The 19,823-nt window shown below is 41.0% G+C and overlaps 3 protein-coding genes and 1 pseudogene across 3 annotated transcripts; all 4 read right to left on the bottom strand.

The window, feature by feature from the left end:
* Positions 1-633: 633 nt before the first annotated feature.
* Positions 634-1,553, bottom strand: LOC134464251 (toll-like receptor 13; annotated as a pseudogene).
* Positions 1,554-2,065: 512 nt separating this feature from the next.
* Positions 2,066-3,797, bottom strand: LOC134464250 (leucine-rich repeat-containing protein 15-like). The gene is made up of 2 exons (XM_063217724.1): positions 2,720-3,797; positions 2,066-2,088 (listed from the first exon to the last, which is right to left on the bottom strand). Exons 1-2 carry the CDS (start codon positions 3,705-3,707, stop codon positions 2,066-2,068), a joined length of 1,011 nt encoding a protein of 336 aa, XP_063073794.1. The 5' UTR covers positions 3,708-3,797.
* A 1,879-nt stretch (positions 3,798-5,676) lies between these two features.
* On the bottom strand, positions 5,677-8,224 carry LOC134464612 (toll-like receptor 13). The gene has a single exon (XM_063218014.1). It carries the CDS (start codon positions 7,759-7,761, stop codon positions 6,364-6,366), a length of 1,398 nt encoding a protein of 465 aa, XP_063074084.1. The 5' UTR covers positions 7,762-8,224; the 3' UTR covers positions 5,677-6,363.
* A 5,618-nt stretch (positions 8,225-13,842) lies between these two features.
* LOC134464249 (toll-like receptor 13) lies at positions 13,843-17,596 on the bottom strand. The gene has a single exon (XM_063217723.1). The coding sequence runs from the start codon at positions 17,046-17,048 to the stop codon at positions 13,995-13,997; it is 3,054 nt and encodes a 1,017-aa protein (XP_063073793.1). The 5' UTR covers positions 17,049-17,596; the 3' UTR covers positions 13,843-13,994.
* Between the last annotated feature and the right edge of the window lie 2,227 nt (positions 17,597-19,823).

Below are 19,823 nucleotides of genomic sequence, written 5' to 3'. Positions count from 1 at the left end.
ACATTGTTAAAAATACAGTATAAATGACATGGAACCAACATCAAAGGCTTGACTTACATTGTAATAGATTAAAGGGACACTGTGTGAGATTTTTAGTTAGAATTCATGCTTCCCATTCATTAATGTTACCTTTTTTATGAATACTTACCACCACCATAAAATTCTGAGCATTCATTATGACTGAACAAATTGCACTTGAAAAGGGGGATCTTCTCCATGGTCCGCCATTTTTAATTTCAAGAAATAGCAATTTTTTGCAGCAAAAATGACTTTTTTTGGACCATACTAGAAAATATTAGTTTATTACTTTGGAAACTTTCATGAAAAGTTCAAATTTGGCAATAGGCAGCCCATTTTCAATTCGCAGCATAGTTGCAGTACCCTTTTTGACCATTTCCTGCACAGTGTCCCTTTAAGCTCTTATTGTACACTGTACACATGTTTAAATTCAGCAAGCATTATCACACTCTTATGAAGTTTAAAGCAATTAAATGTTTACATCTACATCTAAGGCACTTGTCCACTTCAATACCGTTGCTCTTTTTAAAATTCACCATTTGAAACTGTCTGCTTTCACTGATGTGCTAGCACATGTCATATCCTAAAAAAATTCTCCATGATCATGATCACACTTTTGTTTTCTACAGAGAGCTTGATGAAATTCAACTCATTGCACCCTGCCTTCCAACAGTTTTTTCCATAGTCTGTCCCAGAAAGCCTGTTGTTGTGCAGGGTCCTGTGGCCATTCCATGTAAGTTCTGGTCTTGACCAGTCGGGCCAACCTGTGGTGAGCGGAGAGCAGGTTAGAGGGGATCTTCTCCAGAAACACCAGGATGAGCACGTCTCTGTGTTCAGCCTGCAGTCGATAAGTGCCCAGCCGCATCTCAAGGGAGCACCAGTTGCTGCGCAGGAAGTGGCGACTGACCAGGCAGAGGGTGCGGCGGCTTCGGTAAAGACCGTCCGTGATGTTCTCCACAATGTCCTTCCCCAGCTGAAAGTATGGTGTGCAGGCAGAGTCGCAGGAACGGGGGCCCCCTTTGTTCCAGGTTGGGAAGGAATCTCTCCACCACCCAGCGCTCGTCTCTGCCACTGTACGACACGAAGGCATCGTACTGGTAGCGTGGTCCTGTGTTTCTCCCGCGCAAAGCCTCATTCATCCAGCCGTGAGCAATGTGGTAGAAGGCCAGCAGGTACTCTCTGGCCATCTGATGCAACACTACAGTTGTCATGAAGAGCAGTATAAGGCATGACGTGCTGGTGAACATCAGGAAGCCCACGTCTAGACTGCAGTGGGCCTGGCCATACTGGTGAATGTCTTGTGGGCCACCTCCTGAAAGGCACTGCAAGGGTTTGTCCAGGATAGACCAGAAGTACACCTCCGCTTGCTGCTGCTGCTCTGCCCACCAAACAAATCTGGTGTTGTCACATGTGCAGCGAAGTTGAATATTTAAGATTAGTGCAAACCTCAGGCTGGTTAGATACTCAAAGAAATCTGGAGATATGTTGACCTCTGTTGATATTATGTCCAGATACAAGTATTTCAGAGAGGTCATGTCCTGAATAAGTTCTACCTCCAAAGCATCTGCCTGACACTCAAAAAGACTTAATTGCTCAAGTTTGGTCAAGTTTTTGAACATTAGACCAATGTCGGACAGATTAATGAAGTTGATGTTTTTGAGGTCTAGATGCTTTAAATGCACTAGTCTGTTTAGAGCAGCAAGTTTGTGGACTGTACTTGCATACCACTGAGTTAAACGTAACTGTACCACAGATGTCAAGTAATAGAAAGGAGAAGTATCATTGGGTGCGCAAACAAAAACGTCTGTAGAAATGTCGAGTTTTGTGACTGAGTTTAAGAAAGGCTTGTCACAACCCCACAACACAATCTTCTGTCCTTGAAGAGAGAGACTCAGGCCCACCTCTGGGCTGCTGTCATCAGCAATGACCAGAGTCATGGGGCGAGATCCGGATGCGAGGGTGAGATCAGACAAATGGCGAGGGAACCCACCAAAGAGTGAGGTCAGATTCAGGGGCTCCATACCTGAGTGCTCAGGGCTGGAGAACCTCAGGAACTCAATATGAAGAACCCTGAGGGAAAGCAGATGGGTAAAGCAGGATGCCTCAAGACGTGTTATGTTTTGGGATGATATAGTCAAGTTTTCCAGGTTCTGTAGACCAAAAAAGGTGTTGGTCTTAATTTCTGAAATACAATTCGCACTGAGCCATAGATATTTTAACTGTGGAATGTTTGAAAAAGAAAAAGATTGTATGGTGTGTGTTGAGGATAGTGAGAGGTATAAGAGTTCCAGATTTTCTAGACCAAAAAACAAACCAGGCTTTAAGCTATGTATTTTTCCAAAAGCTCTGAAAGTACGTAATCCAGCTAGCCCTTTAAAAGCTGTGCTTTCAATTGTCATATAGCCTGAAGTTTCAAAAGAAAGGTCTTTCAGATTAATAAGCCCTTCAAATGCAGACTCCTCTACTTCCATATTTTGCCCCACAAGACTCAGGTGCTCTAAGTTACTTGAACAGAAAAACTGTTTGGCACTAACGGTCAAATTCTCTGGAGAGTTATAACTGAAATCCTTCAGTGATGGAAGGGAAATGTTTGTTTTGCAGAGAGAGTCTAAGGATTTTCCTTTGTCAATAGTTGTGCCCTTCCCAGATTCACTGAAAGTAACTCTAAATGCTTTTAGCTTTTTAAGAGAGGACATGAAACTGAGGTCGGTTGCCAGTAGGTTGCTTTGAAGAGAGATTTCCTCCAGTGTGGCACAGTTTTCCCAAGATGAATCAGAATATTCTTGAAATGACTGAACATTTAAATAGAGTTTTTTGACAGACAGAAGAGGTACAATTTCACAGATATACTTCATATGTATCTCTGTTATATGTAATTCCACCTGATCAATTTGTTGAATCCCGGAGTTTAAAATTTGACTCTGCAATACATAATCCATTGGCATACTTAAGAAGGTTATGTTCTTAAAACATTTAAAAGCATTGTTTTCTATTGTGTCAATGTTCCTAAATAAAATCCTTACACCCTTCAAAGAAGGAAACTTGTATTGTTCATGTGTGCAAATTGGAGGTTTCAAAACTCCAGCATCCTCCATTTCGATATTCAGATATTCTAAGGTGGTTGAAAAACAAGACACTTTACAGAAAAGGTCAGTGAAGTTGACACTGCCCTTTATATCAAGTCTTTTCATTCGACTTAGGCCAGTCAAATCACACATCTCCATCTGTGGTAGTTCATAGTTGTTAAGTTTCACATCCTCCAAATTGTTCAAGTCACTAAATACCTGAGATGGTAGTGATGCATTACACTGTTTTGAGGAGTCAATGAAGAGCATTTGTAGATGTGCTAGTCCCCTGAAGGCCTCTGGGTCAATTGCAGACAGACATCCATAAATATACAGACTCTGGAGATGGCTGAATTTGCGAAGTCCATTGTGGGGAATTTTCATCCCAGAGCTATCCCACAAACATAGAACTTGAATGGTAGTGGGGATTGTGGAAAGTTCCAATGCTAAGTTTGAAACTTCCATACAGTTGCATGTAGCTGTAAGCTGACTACGAGGGCAGGTCATTTTGTTAAAGGCAAAATTTGGGTACGGGTTGTCTTCATCCAGCACCAGGCATTTCCTTGATATCCAAGCGGAGACACACAGCCCTTCCACAATCAAAAAGAAGAAGAATAGATCCATTCTGCACTGTTCCAAATGCTAAATCATATCGTAACGTAAAAAAAAATGCAGTCCATTGCCAAGCTTGTAATTACTATGTGGATATTTCCATCTGTCTGACAGTGGTGGTTCAGACATTGACGTATCACTGAAGTCAATGGTGATTGTACCGGTAAGTGTCTATGTTTGTGGACTGGCCAACCCTGTATGACCAATGATGGTCACAGGAGGAAGCTCTGTCCGAAGTGGTTAGTCTCACGCATTGATGCACATGTTTGAGCATGTGTAAATTCAAACAGTGGAAAGCTTTCAGTTCCAAGTGTTCAAATTCAGGGCTTGCTTTTATGTAGTTTGTCAACCTGTAATTGTTGAATATGGTGAAACATGTCTGTGAGATACCATGTTAACAATAGAGGTAATGGAAGTAAATATGAAGACATTGTAATGTGAAGTCAGGCAGCGATGACCATTGCCACGCTGATTGTCATTTTCAGTACTAGGCCTCAGATTTAACACATGATATTATCTCTTTTAGCCATTCTAACTTTAGGCGTCAGTGTTCTCAGAACTGTGTAAAAAGGTAGATGTTTACTGTATGTGCTATTTTGTTTGAGGATGTGATAAGTTCGAAAATAGCTGTATCTACCGACGAGTGACATGGCCCTTTAGGAGCCCTTAAGTGAAAGAATGAAAGCCCACCTAGGACACCCCATTCCAAAGCACACAGTGCTAACTGCATACACAATGAAGTTATATTTCATGTTTAATAAGGGGAACTGAAAAACGGCGAAACGCGTCTGTGTAATAAAGAAACCTATGCATGGTGCGACCTTTTTTCATTTTTCATTTTTACAATATTTTGGTCAGCACCCTTAAAAGGAAGAGAAAAACTGTTGGGTGACGCCTGCGCCAACCTTTATGATGTTTACGTAATAAGGAGACAATGTGTCAGGATGGATCATGCTCAGGGTAAGGGCCTCCGCACTTCGGTTCCGACAGCATTGCGGAGCACTTTCGCTTCCGACACAATTCCGACCCCCAAACACAATTTCACGCAAACATAGCATGGATGGTCAGTGTGCGGCTCCGACAAAATAGAACTTGTCTCTAATCGCTAGCCGATGTCCGCGGGGTTCTATTGAAAACAATGGAATCAAACTTTTGCGGAGCAGTGCTCTGCACTTTGTAGGAGCTGGTGTGCGGTGGCCCTAACTCAGTCAAAGTGGAGGATAGGGCAGAGCATTGCTCAACGACCTCCACCCCCACTCTCACTAAGAAAGCTGTATTTTTAGACGGAAATATTTAATATTCGGTAGCTGACAAGAGCATATGGTTTTTCCGGTTTTATCTTTTTAATACATGCCATTAAAACAAGCCTTGATGAACGATTGATCACTGCCCTGATCAGGCCCAGGGCAAAACCATGTCAAAGGCCCCCCTTTCTAATGCATACACTGTAATGGGGTCCCAACTGTGCCCCCACCTCCCCTGCATCAACTACAGTATTCCAGGTGAACTTCAACACAGTGAGCACATTTCCAATGATTAGAAGACTGACGGAATGTTTAAGTTTCAGACATAGCAGCAAACATGCAGATCAAAACATGGAGAGTCAAGATAGTATAGGATTGGTATCTTAACTCTCCGTGTTTTGATCTGATCTTTTATGTGTCTTGTTCTTACATCCTCTTATTTCATATGTGTTTTTGTTTTTATTCTGTGTATTGATCTTAGCCTATGTGAAATTTCATTGTGCTGTGTTGACCTGTGTCCCTGTCTTTATGTTATATTTATTATTTGGTGTCTGCCCTGTGCGTTTTAAAAACTGCTACTACCTAATTTTCCCCTTGGGGACAAATAAACTTGGACTTGAACTTGAACTTGAAGCAGGCCAACTTCATGCTCCATCAACACTCAACAAACAGAAATATCCTGCACAAGTTTCACTTCCTCAATTGCATCTTCCGTGATGGCGGTAGAAAAATAAAGGTGCTTTTAATGACCTCAAACAGAATGATAAAAAAGAAAATAAATTGTATTTTTCCATAGAGACATGTGTTGAACCTGACACTATGTCCGAGGTGTGGTATAATTTTTCATTCCAAGACTCTGACAATCCTTTTTATTTTTCAATACCTTATTTGAAAATCATGTGAAGGAGAGGCCTATCTTCACTTTTAATTAATTACAATTTTAGACAGAATCATCACAGAGCAGGAGCTAGATACCAGTTCAAAAATGTCCAGAGTTTTAGCGACAACCTTATTTATTTTTCTATCACACTGCATTACATTCACAAAGGGTATTATTCATCTTAAAGTTAGCTGCATATAAAAAACATTAATAAAGAACATTGTTAAAAATACAGTATAAATGACATGGAACCAACATCAAAGGCTTGACTTACATTGTAATAGAATAAGCTCTTACTGTACACTGTACACATGTTTAAATTCAGCAAGCATTATCACACTCTTATGAAGTTTAAAGCAATTAAATGTTTACATCTACATCTAAGGCACTTGTCCACTTCAATACCGTTGCTCTTTTTAAAATTCACCATTTGAAACTGTCTGCTTTCACTGATGTGCTAACACATGTCATATCCTAAAAAAACTATTTCTCCATGATCATGATCACACTTTTGTTTTCTACAGAGAGCTTGATGAAATTCAACTCATTGCACCCTGCCTTCCAACAGTTTTTTCCATAGTCTGTCCCAGAAAGCCTGTTGTTGTGCAGGGTCCTGTGGCCATTCCATGTAAGTTCTGGTCTTGACCAGTCGGGCCAACCTGTGGTGAGCGGAGAGCAGGTTAGAGGGGATCTTCTCCAGAAACACCAGGATGAGCACGTCTCTGTGTTCAGCCTGCAGTCGATAAGTGCCCAGCCGCATCTCAAGGGAGCACCAGTTGCTGCGCAGGAAGTGGCGACTGACCAGGCAGAGGGTGCGGCGGCTTCGGTAAAGACCGTCCGTGATGTTCTCAACAATGTCCCTACCCAGCTGAAAGTCCCTGGTGTGCAGGCAGAGTCGCAGGAACGGGGGGCCCCTTTGTTCCAGGTTGGGAAGGAATCTCTCCACCACCCAGCGCTCGTCTCTGCCACTGTACGACACGAAGGCATTGTACTGGTAGCGTGGTCCTGTGTTTCTCCCGCGCAAAGCCTCATTCATCCAGCCGTGAGCAATGTGGTAGAAGGCCAGCAGGTACTCTCTGGCCATCTGATGCAACACTACAGTTGTCATGAAGAGCAGGACGAGGCATGACGTGCTGGCGAACATCAGGAAGCCCACGTCTAGACTGCAGTGGGCCTGGCCATACTGGTGAATGTCTTGTGGGCCACCTCCTGAAAGGCACTGCAAGGGTTTGTCCAGGATAGGCCAGAAGTACACCTCCGCTTGCTGCTGCTGCTCTGCCCACCAAACAAATCTGGTGTTGTCACATGTGCAGCGGAGTTGAATCTTGATTAGTGTAAACCTTAGGTTGGTTAGATGCCCAAAGAAATCTGGAGATATGTTGACTTCTGTTGATACTATGTGCAGGTACAAGTACTTCAGAGAGGTCATGTCCTGAATAAGGTCTACCTCCAAAGCATCTGCCTGACACTCAAAAAGACTTAATTGCTCCAGTTTGGTCAAGTTTTTGAACATTAGACCCATGTCTGGCAGATTAATGAAGTTAACCTTTCTGAGGAGAAGATGCTTTAAATCAACTAGTCTGTTTAGAACAGCAAGTTTGTGAACTGTACTTGCAAACCACTGACATAAACTTAACTCTACCACAGATGTCAAGAAATAGAAAGGAGCAGTATCATTGGGTGCGCAAACAAAGACCTCAGTTGAAATGTCCAGTTTTGTGACTGACTTTAGGAAAGGCTTGTCACAACCCCATAACACAATCTTCTGGCCTTGAAGAGAGAGGCTCAGGTCCACCTCTGGGCTGCTGTCATCAGCAATGACCAGAGTCATGGGGCGAGATCTGGATGCAAGGGTGAGTTCAGACAAATGGCGAGGGAACCCACCAAAGATTGAGGTCAGATTCAGGAGCTCCATACCAGAGTGCCCGGGGCTGGAGAACATCAGGTATTGAAGATTGAGAACCCTGAGGGAAGGCAGATGGGCAAAGCAGGATGCCTCAAGACGTGTCAGGTTTTGGGATGATATAGTCAAGTTTTCCAGGTTCTGTAGTCCAGAAAAGGCGTTGGTCCTTATTTCTGAAATACAATCCCCACTGAGGTACAAATATTTCAACTGTGGAAGGTTTGAAAAAACAAAAGGTTGTAGGGTGTATATTGAGCATGGGCTTAGTCTGAGGCTTAAGTATTCCACATTTTCTACACCAAAAAACAAATCTGGCTTTAATCTATCAAGACATCCAAAAGCACTGAAAGTATGTAATCCAGTTAGTCCTTTAAAAGCTGTGCTTTCAATTGTTAAATGGCCTGAAATTCTTGATCTGTAAACAGAAAGGTCCTTCAAATGAATAAGCCCTTCAAATGCAGACTCTTGTACTTCCACGCTTTGCCCCGCAACATTCAGGCGCTCTAAGTTACTTGAACAAAGAAACTGTTTGGTACTAACAGTCAAATTCTCTGGAGAGTTATAACTGAAATCCTTCAGTAATGGAAGGGAAATATTTGTTTTGCAGAGAGAGTCTAAGGATTTTCCATTTTTGAAAGTTGTGCCCGTCCCAGATTCACTGAAAGTAACTCTAAATGTTTTTAGCTTTTTAAGAGTGGGCATGAAACTGAGATCAGCTGCCAATAGCTCGCTGTGAAGAGAAATTTCTTCCAGTGTGGCACAGTTTTCCCATGATGAATCAGAATATTCTTGAAATGACTGAACATCTAAATAGAGTTTTTTGACAGACAGAAGACGTACAATTTCACAAATATACTTCATATGTATCTCTGTTATATGCAAGTCCATCTGATTAATTTGTTGAATCCCAGAGTTTAAAATTTGACTCTGCAATACATAATCCATTGGCATACTTAGGAATGTTATGTTCTTTAAACATATAAAAGCATTGTTTTCAATTTGCTCAATGTGCCTAAATAAAACCCTTACGTCCTTCAAAGCAGGAAACTTGTATTGGTCATGTGAGCAATTTGAAGCTTTCAAAACTCCAGCATCCTCTATTTCAACATTCAGATATTCTAGGGTAGTTGAAAAACAAGACACTTTGCAGAAAAGATCAGTGAAGTTGACACTGCCCTTGATATCAAGTCTTTTCATTCGACTTAGGCCATTCAAATCACACATTGCCATCTGTGGTAGTTCATAGTTTTTAAGTTGCAGATCCTCCAAATTGTACAAGTCACTAAATACCTGAGATGGTAGTGATGCATTACACTGCTGTGAGGAATAAATGGAGAGCACTTGTAGATGTGTTAGTCCCCCGAAGGCCTCTGGGTCAATTGCAGACAGACATCCATAAATATACAGACTGTGGAGATGGCGGAATTTCTGAAGTCCATTGTGGGGAATTTTTATGCCAGAGCTATCCCACAAACATAGAACTTGAATGGTAGTGGGGATTGTGGAAAGTTCCAATGCCAAGTTCGAAACTTCCATACAGTTGCATGTAGCTGTAAGCTGACTTCGAGGGCAGGTCATTTTGTTAATGGCAAAATCTGGATACGGGTTGTCTTCATCCAACACCAGGCATTTCCTTGACAGCCAAGCGGAGACACACAGTCCTTCCACAACCAAAAAGAAGAAGAATATATCCATTCTGCGCTGTTCCAAAGGCTAAATCATATTATCATGTAAAACATGCAGTCCATTGCCAAGCTTGTAATTACAAGGTGGATAGATCTGTCTATCTGTCTGTCTGGTGGTTCAAAGATTGACGAATCACATAAGTCAATGGTGACTGTACCGGTAAGTGGTTGCGTTTGTGGACCTGGAAACACATCACTGTTGTAAACACTTAGCCTCTTCATGCTTCTTAGTCAGTGTAACACATCCGGAGCCATCTCTTACAGATAATACTTGGAAGTTTCAGATCCTTTAAAGAAGACGCTTTCAAAGTGGGGGCCAGGGACCTCTTAGGGGTCGCAAGGGAGTGCTAGGGGGGTCGTGGCAGCTTTGCAGGAAAAGTAGAGAACAAAATAATTACGTGAATAAATTGATTAATTGATGTAAACCAACATATACTAAAATAAGCTTCAGAAACAATGTTGTTATGAATTAAGAACTGTGTTATTGCAAGTCCTAACCTTACTACTGTTATTGTTATTATTGTAGATATTCCAGTGGGGCACTGACTCACAGAGGGGGTACACAGAAGAGAAGAGAAAATAGTTTAGCAAGACTCATGCAGGGGGGGCACTTGGCTGGAATCTACATGTATATGGGGGGGCTTGTCATGGTTTGGGAACGTTGGGAACTCCTGCTCTAAAGCATTCAGATAACTAAATACCTCAGATGTGACAGATGTATTACAGAAATTTGGAGAATGTATTGAGAGCACCTGCACTGCAGATTGGTTAGTCCCTGGAAGGAAGTGTCCAGATGTGTTTGGAGTCTGCATCTTCAAACAACAGCAGGCATTTTTGCGATGTCCATGCCATGGTGCCAAACACATGCATGTGGTATATCAGAAAAAAAATGCAGCGCAAATCCATCCTCACCAACATTCGTCCACTCTAGACAAAGAAAAACATGAAAAACAAGCGTATCTCCAGAGAACTGACTGTGGCTGCTTGGGGCGTGCCAGCTATTTTTTTTCATACCTCCTGAGCAGAAATTACTGTAGTGCAATGTGTGAAATGCACTCATGTACATCTTTCGCTTCCTCAATTACATCTTGCCTGTCCTTCGCAAAAAAAATGCTCGATTATAATTACTGTACAGTTGAATGCACTCTTAACCAGCAGAACTATCTTGTACAGTACAGCCGTATGCTCTTTGCTGCAAATAGCACTAAAGTAGAAGGCCTGAAAACAGGAAAATACTTTTTATGATTTCATGTAGCTTTGGTTTTGATTAAAATAATTTAATCCTAAAGGACATTTTATGCAAAATATATACTGGAAGAGATACAACCATGCATACTGTTATTGATAAAAGAAGATTTTTCTGCCACAGCTAAAATAATCTCTGCTTATTGTTAGTGAATGTATTTTTAATTAATTTTTTTTATTTAAATTTAAATGTTCAAAATGGAGTAGTTTGGTGGAGGTGAAGTGGGTCAATATGTCGAAACCCATATCAGAGCATGCATAAACTTCCCTATTCAAGGTGAACTCCATCGCAGTAGCACATATCAAGCATATCATTTCGGGGCGTCGCTAGACCTATTTTATAGGGGCACGTGCCTGGGTATTGATTTGCTGTGCTCCGTTATGAGTTTCACAAAAAACAACCTTGCTACCTTGGAATTTAGCTAAAGTTTAGTATACGGAGTAATCTACAGAATGTGCACAAAATAGTGCACATGCACTACTTGCAATAATATAATTAATGTACAAGCTTTTAAAATTGCAAATACAAAATATCTGATTTTTTTTTTCACACGCTCGCATTATCTTTCAGTGCCCTTTTTTTGCCCCTATATGGCATTGGGCCAGCTGACACCCCTGTATCATATACACAATCACGCAATTCACCTAACATTAGTGTATCAACACTAGATGGCACTGAAATGGAAGGAGTATCATCTTACAAGATTTTAGGGATCTGGTTGGATGATAAGAATGATGTCTCTTGGTGTTCATATTGAGAGCCTCTGTAAGAAACTTAGACCAAAGCTGGATTTTTCTTTAGAATGAGGAAGTGCTTTTCTTATCTGGCAAGGAGAGGGTTAGTTCAGAGCATGTTCCTGTCAGTGCTTGACTGTGGGGAATGATGCACTGTATGCACTCCAGTATATTCTTACTTCAAAAACTGGATGTGTTGTACCATTCAGCCTTATGTTTCATCACAGGTGCATCAGCCAGGACTCACCACTGCACACTTTATGAAACTCTACAATGGTCTTCTCTCCATACGAAGAAAAATCCATGCACTGCTTTTTATTGCTAATCCCCTAATGGGTAAACTACCTTTACACATTTTTAATTTGCTTTTGTTTCAAAATAGTGTTTACAGGACTAGGTCATCAGAAAAAAAACAGCCCTCTCATCATATGGACCAAAAGCTTAAACCACTCTTGAAGTTCTTCTATCCATACATTATTTTAAAGACCTCTTTTAAAATTGCATTCCTTGTTTGCTGTCTGCTTCTTAGTTATCTGTGTATACTCTGTTTTATTGTGTTTATTTCTGCTGAGATGTCATGTAGCTGTGGTTTGTCTTGTCTCTTCTGTTTTTTATTCTGACATAACTTTTTAACCCATTGTGTCCTGGAGCGACATATACACTGCATTCAAGTTCTTGAGATTTGAGCTGTTTTATTAAAATGTGAGAGATGTGTGAATGAACACTTGTGAGAGCTGAATGAACACTTTCCTAGTGCAAAATGAAGGTTCTAGATTTTAAATGCAACCTATTTCATGTCTGTATGTGTTTCAGAGGCTGAGCTAGGATTTAATAGGCAGAGGGCGCCCTTTACCAAAAAGGGCTTAGGACAAAATGGGTTAAGCTACCTTCTTGGCCGGGACTCCACCTGCCAGAAGAGTTGTTGTAACTCAATGGGACTTTCCTGGTTAAATAGAAAGGTTAAATAAAAACTAAAATTAAAAAAATGTCTAATGTCCAGAAGACAAATGGAATGTTTTAGCTTCAGCAGCAAAAACGGCAACTTCATGCTTCATCACCCCTCAACAAACACAGGTTCACAGGTTTCACTTCCTCAATTGCATCTTCCCTGATATATAAAGATGTTTTAACCCTAAAGCGACCGAGCGGGGTCATTTATGATCCTGGGCACATATTTTTGTGCACCATTTCTGTAATTTTCATCTGAAAAACTTTTCCTTTTAGGAGTTTGTCAATATATAGTANAGAGAGGATGCACGAGATACTCAGCATTATAATTTCCATTTCTGCTCTAGTTTTAATATTTTGTGTCTTGGGGCCGGCCATAGTCAGCAGAACTAAAATATCTATAATGTAAATATTGATAATATTAAAATATAATTGATGGTATAAATAATTAGGGCACCCCCGCGATAGCCAATGAAGCACATTGTGAGGATACCTTTTCACAGCTACAATGTCTAGAAAAAGGTTCAGAGAATTTTTGAGTATACACTATAAATACACTCATTCTGTATGTTTGAGACATAGTTTCGTCTATGTAAATCACCAAATTCAGTTATGTGTATGTACAGTAAGCTTGACTACTTTTGGCAAAACAATAAAATGTACAATGGTGAAAGGAAAAGGACAACATGCGCTCAAAGTCTTTTCTCCAGATAGAATCGTTGCATCTGGTTAATCCTGTTGAGGCTTCATAGAAAGATGACTGAATCCAAAGCACTCCTTCGAGTCGAGGTTGAAGTTATAATAAAAACCCTTTATTCTATATTGGGGTAAACAAACTTAAAAACGCCACCGGTTTCAGCCGTCTGGCCTTCGTCAGGGCGTGGTCCTGATGACCACCTCATACTCAAGTACTGTAGGCTTAAGTACTACTTAAGAGTTTTCGAGAAACGCAGCCCTGATTAGTCACAAAAACAGCCCGGTCACTTGAGGGTTATGTCTTCAAATGATAGAGAATGATAGAGAAAACGCGTGGTCTTTTTTATAGGCATTTGTTGCACCTAACATTATGTCCAAGGTGTGGAATGATTGCCTTTTATTATCTCCTTTTCCCCCTCACCTTATTTTAAAATTGTGTAAAGGAAGAGTCTACTTTTACTATGAATTGATAAATATTTTAGACAGAATCATCACAGAGCACAAACTAGATCAGTACAAAAATGTCCAGTGGCTGAAGAGTTTTAGCAACAAGCTGATTTATTTTTCTATCACACTGGCATTACATTCACCAAGGGTGTAATTCATCTAAAGGTTAGCTGCACACTACACTTAAACATGTTTGAATTCAGTGAGCAACGTGTTTAAAGCAATCGATCCTTTCACATCCAAGACACTCTTTGTCCACTTCAACACAGTTGCTCTTTTTCAAATTAATTTGACACTGGTTGCATACAGTGATCTGCTAGCACATGAACAATTCATATCCGTAGCCTCTTACTGCAGATGGGGTCGCTGGCAGGTCTATAGACTATTTGCTGGAAATACTCAACTACCACATGGACGTGGTCATCATCACATTTTTGTTTTCTATAGAGCTTGATGATATTGAATTCATATGAAAAAAACATTTGCATTTAACAGTATGTCTTAAAAATGGGCAACTCATTGCACCCTGCCTTCCAACAGTTTTTTCCATAGTCTGTCCCAGAAAGCCTGTTGTTGTGCTGGGTCCTGGGGCCATTCCATGTAAGTTCTGGTCTTGACCAGTCGGGCCAACCTGTGGTGAGCGGACAGCAGGTTAGAGGGGATCTTCTCCAGAAACACCAGGATGAGCACGTCTCTGTGTTCAGCCTGCAGTCGATAAGTGCCCAGCCGCATCTCAAGGGAGCACCAGTTGCTGCGCAGGAAGTGGCGACTGACCAGGCAGAGGGTGCGGCGGCTTCGGTAAAGACCGTCCGTGATGTTCTCCACAATGTCCCTACCCAGCTGAAAGTCCCTGGTGTGCAGGCAGAGTCGCAGGAACGGGGGCCCCCTTTGTTCCAGGTTGGGAAGGAATCTCTCCACCACCCAGCGCTCGTCTCTGCCACTGTACGACACGAAGGCATCGTACTGGTAGCGTGGTCCTGTGTTTCTCCCGCGCAAAGCCTCATTCATCCAGCCGTGAGCAATGTGGTAGAAGGCCAGCAGGTACTCTCTGGCCATCTGATGCAACACTACAGTTGTCATGAAGAGCAGTATAAGGCATGACGTGCTGGCGAACATCAGGAAGCCCACGTCTAGACTGCAGTGGGCCTGGCCATACTGGTGAATGTCTTGTGGGCCACCTCCTGAAAGGCACTGTAATGGTTTGTCCAGGATAGACCAGAAGTACACCTCCGCTTGCTGCTGCTGCTCTGCCCACCAAACAAATCTGGTGTTGTCACATGTGCAGCGGAGTTGAATCTTGATTAGTGTAAACCTTAGGTTGGTTAGATGCCCAAAGAAATCTGGAGATATGTTGACTTCTGTTGATACTATGTGCAGGTACAAGTACTTCAGAGAGGTCATGTCCTGAATAAGGTCTACCTCCAAAGCATCTGCCTGACACTCAAAAAGACTTAATTGCTCCAGTTTGGTCAAGTTTTTGAACATTAGACCCATGTCTGGCAGATTAATGAAATTAACCTTTCTGAGGAGAAGATGCTTTAAATCAACTAGTCTGTTTAGAACAGCAAGTTTGTGAACTGTACTTGCAAACCACTGACATAAACTTAACTCTACCACAGATGTCAAGAAATAGAAAGGAGCAGTATCATTGGGTGCGCAAACAAAGACCTCAGTTGAAATGTCCAGTTTTGTGACTGACTTTAGGAAAGGCTTGTCACAACCCCATAACACAATCTTCTGGCCTTGAAGAGAGAGGCTCAGGTCCACCTCTGGGCTGCTGTCATCAGCAATGACCAGAGTCATGGGGCGAGATCTGGATGCAAGGGTGAGTTCAGACAAATGGCGAGGGAACCCACCAAAGATTGAGGTCAGATTCAGGAGCTCCATACCAGAGTGCTCAGGGCTGGAGAACATCAGGTATTGAAGATTGAGAACCCTGAGGGAAGGCAGATGGGCAAAGCAGGATGCCTCAAGACGTGTCAGGTTTTGGGATGATATAGTCAAGTTTTCCAGGTTCTGTAGTCCAGAAAAGGCGTTGGTCCTTATTTCTGAAATACAATCCCCACTGAGGTACAAATATTTCAACTGTGGAAGGTTTGAAAAAACAAAAGGTTGTAGGGTGTATATTGAGCATGGGCTTAGTCTGAGGCTTAAGTATTCCACATTTTCTACACCAAAAAACAAATCTGGCTTTAATCTATCAAGACATCCAAAAGCACTGAAAGTATGTAATCCAGTTAGTCCTTTAAAAGCTGTGCTTTCAATTGTTAAATGGCCTGAAATTCTTGATCTGTAAACAGAAAGGTCCTTCAAATGAATAAGCCCTTCAAATGCAGACTCTTGTACTTCCACGCTTTGCCCCGCAACATTCAGGCGCTCTAAGTTACTTGAACAAAGAAACTGTTTGGTACTAACAGTCAAATTCTCTGGAGAGTTGTAACTGAAATCCTTCAGTAATGGAAGGGAAATATTTGTTTTGCAGAGAGAGTCTAAGGATTTTCCATTTTTGAAAGTTGTGCCCGTCCCAGATTCACTGAAAGTAACTCTAAATGTTTTTAGCTTTTTAAGAGTGGGCATGAAACTGAGATCAGCTGCCAATAGCTCGCTGTGAAGAGAAATTTCTTCCAGTGTGGCACAGTTTTCCCATGATGAATCAGAATATTCTTGAAATGACTGAACATCTAAATAGAGTTTTTTGACAGACAGAAGACGTACAATTTCACAAATATACTTCATATGTATCTCTGTTATATGCAAGTCCATCTGATCAATTTGTTGAATCCCAGAGTTTAAAATTTGACTCTGCAATACATAATCCATTGGCATACTTAGGAATGTTATGTTCTTTAAACATATAAAAGCATTGTTTTCAATTTGCTCAATGTGCCTAAATAAAACCCTTACGTCCTTCAAAGCAGGAAACTTGTATTGGTCATGTGAGCAATTTGAAGCTTTCAAAACTCCAGCATCCTCTATTTCAACATTCAGATATTCTAGGGTAGTTGAAAAACAAGACACTTTGCAGAAAAGATCAGTGAAGTTGACACTGCCCTTGATATCAAGTCTTTTCATTCGACTTAGGCCATTCAAATCACACATTGCCATCTGTGGTAGTTCATAGTTTTTAAGTTGCAGATCCTCCAAATTGTACAAGTCACTAAATACCTGAGATGGTAGTGATGCATTACACTGCTGTGAGGAATAAATGGAGAGCACTTGTAGATGTGTTAGTCCCCCGAAGGCCTCTGGGTCAATTGCAGACAGACATCCATAAATATACAGACTGTGGAGATGGCGGAATTTGTGAAGTCCATTGCGGGGAATTTTTATGCCAGAGCTATCCCACAAACATAGAACTTGAATGGTAGTGGGGATTGTGGAAAGTTCCAATGCCAAGTTCGAAACTTCCATACAGTTGCATGTAGCTGTAAGCTGACTTCGAGGGCAGGTCATTTTGTTAATGGCAAAATCTGGATACGGGTTGTCTTCATCCAACACCAGGCATTTCCTTGACAGCCAAGCGGAGACACACAGTCCTTCCACAACCAAAAAGAAGAAGAATATATCCATTCTGCGCTGTTCCAAAGGCTAAATCATATTATCATGTAAAACATGCAGTCCATTGCCAAGCTTGTAATTACAAGGTGGATAGATCTGTCTATCTGTCTGTCTGGTGGTTCAAAGATTGACGAATCACATAAGTCAATGGTGACTGTACCGGTAAGTGGTTGCGTTTGTGGACCTGCAAACACATCACTGTTGTAAACACTTAGCCTCTTCATGCTTCTTAGTCAGTGTAACACATCCGGAGCCATCTCTTACAGATAATACTCGGAAGTTTCAGATCCTTTAAAGAAGACGCTTTCAAAGTGGGGGCCAGGGACCTCTTAGGGGTCGCAAGGGAGTGCTAGGGGGGTCGTGGCAGCTTTGCAGGAAAAGTAGAGAACAAAATAATTAAGTGAATAAATTGATTAATTGATGTAAACCAAAATATACTAAAATAAGCTTCAGAAACAATGTTGTTATGAATTAAGAACTGTGTTATTGCAAGTCCTAACCTTACTACTGTTATTGTTATTATTGTAGATATTCCAGTGGGGCACTGACTCACAGAGGGGGTACACAGAAGAGAAGAGAAAATAGTGTGGCAAGACTCATGCAGGGGGGCACTTGGCTGGAATCTACATGTAAATGGGGGGCCTTGTCATGGTTTGGGAACGTTGGGAACTCCTGCTCTAAAGCATTCAGATAACTAAATACCTCAGATGTGACAGATGTATTACAGAGATTTGGAGAATGCATTGAGAGCACCGGCACTGCAGATTGGTTAGTCCCTGGAAGGAAGTGTCCAGATGTGTTTGGAGTCTGCATCTTCAAACAACAGCAGGCATTTTTGCGATGTCCATGCCATGGTGCCAAACACATGCATGTGGTATATCAGAAAAAAAATGCAGCGCAAATCCATCCTCACCAACATTCGTCCACTCTAGACAAAGAAAAACATGAAAAACAAGCGTATCTCCAGAGAACTGACTGTGGCTGCTTGGGGCGTGCAAGCTATTTTTTTTCATACCTCCTGAGCAGAAGTTACTGTAGTGCAATGTGTGAAATGCACTCATGTACATCTTTCGCTTCCTCAATTACATCTTGCCTGTCCTTCACAAAAAAAATGCTCGATTATAATTACTGTACAGTTGAATGCACTCTTAACCAGCAGAACTATCTTGTACAGTACAGCCGTATGCTCTTTGTTGCAAATAGCACTAAAGTAGAAGGCCTGAAAACAGGAAAATACTTTTTATGATTTCATGTAGCCTTGGTTTTGATTAAAATAATTTAATCCTAAAGGACATTTTATGCAAAATATATACTGGAAGAGATACAACCATGCATACTGTTATTGATAAAAGAAGATTTTTCTGCCACAGCTAAAATAATCTCTGCTTATTGTTAGTGAATGTATTTTTAATTTATTTTTTTTATTTAAATTTATATGTTCAAAATGGAGTAGTTTGGTGGAGGTGAAGTGGGTCAATATGTCGAAACCCATATCAGAGCATGCATAAACTTCCCTATTCAAGGTGAACTCCATCGCAGTAGCACATATCAAGCATATCATTTCGGGGGCGTCGCTAGACCTATTTTATAGGGGCACGTGCCTGGGTATTGATTTGCTGTGCTCCGTTATGAGTTTCACAAAAAACAACCTTGCTACCTTGGAATTTAGCTAAAGTTTAGTATACGGAGTAATCTACAGAATGTGCACAAAATAGTGCACATGCACTACTTGCAATAATATAATTAATGTACAAGCTTTTTAAATTGCAAATTCAAAATATCTGCATTTTTTTTCACACGCTCGCATTATCTTTCAGTGCCCTTTTTTTGCCCCTATATGGCATTGGGCCAGCTGACACCCCTGTATCATATACACAATCACGCAATTCACCTAACATTAGTGTATCAACACTAGATGGCACTGAAATGGAAGGAGTATCATCTTACAAGTTTTTAGGGATCTGGTTGGATGATAAGAATGATTTCTCTTGGTGTCCATATTGAGAGCCTCTGTAAGAAACTTAGACCAAAGTTGGATTTTTCTTTAGAATGAGGAAGTGCTTTTCTTATGTGGCAAGGAGAGGGTTAGTTCAGAGCATGTTCCTGTCAGTGCTTAACTGTGGGTAATGATGCACTGTATATGCACTCCAGTATATTCTTACTTCAAAAACTGGATGTGTTGTACCACTCAGCCTTATGTTTCATCACAGGTGCATCTGCCATGACTCCCCACTGCACTCTTTATGAAACCCTACATGGTCTTCTCCCTCCGAAGAAAAGTCCATGCACTGCTTTTTATTGCTAATCCCCTTATGGGTAAACTACCTTTACACATTTTTAATTTGCTTTTGTTTCAAAATAGTGTTTACAGGACTAGGTCCTCAGAAAAAAATACTTTTACATACTCCACTTACAAGAACTGAGCTTGGAAAAACAGCCTTCTCATCATATGGACCAAAAGCTTAAACCACTCTTGAAGTTCTTCTATCCATACATTATTTTAAAGACCTCTTTTTAAATTGCATTCCTTGTTTGCTGTCTGCTTCTTAGTTATCTGTGTATACTCTGTTTTATTGCGTTTATTTCTGCTAAGATGTCATGTAGCTGTGGTTTGTCTTGTCTCTTCTGTTTTTTATTCTGACATAACTTTTTAACCCATTGTGTCCTGGAGCGACATATACACTGCATTCAAGTTCTTGAGATTTGAGCTGTTTTATTAAAAATGTGAGAGATGTGTGAATGAACACTTGTGAGAGCTGAATGAACACTTTCCTAGTGCAAAATGAA

Source organism: Engraulis encrasicolus, chromosome 15 (genome assembly GCF_034702125.1).
Source record: "Engraulis encrasicolus isolate BLACKSEA-1 chromosome 15, IST_EnEncr_1.0, whole genome shotgun sequence".
In the NCBI taxonomy this organism is placed as follows: domain Eukaryota; kingdom Metazoa; phylum Chordata; class Actinopteri; order Clupeiformes; family Engraulidae; genus Engraulis; species Engraulis encrasicolus.
This window is presented reverse-complemented; position numbering and strand designations above follow the sequence as displayed.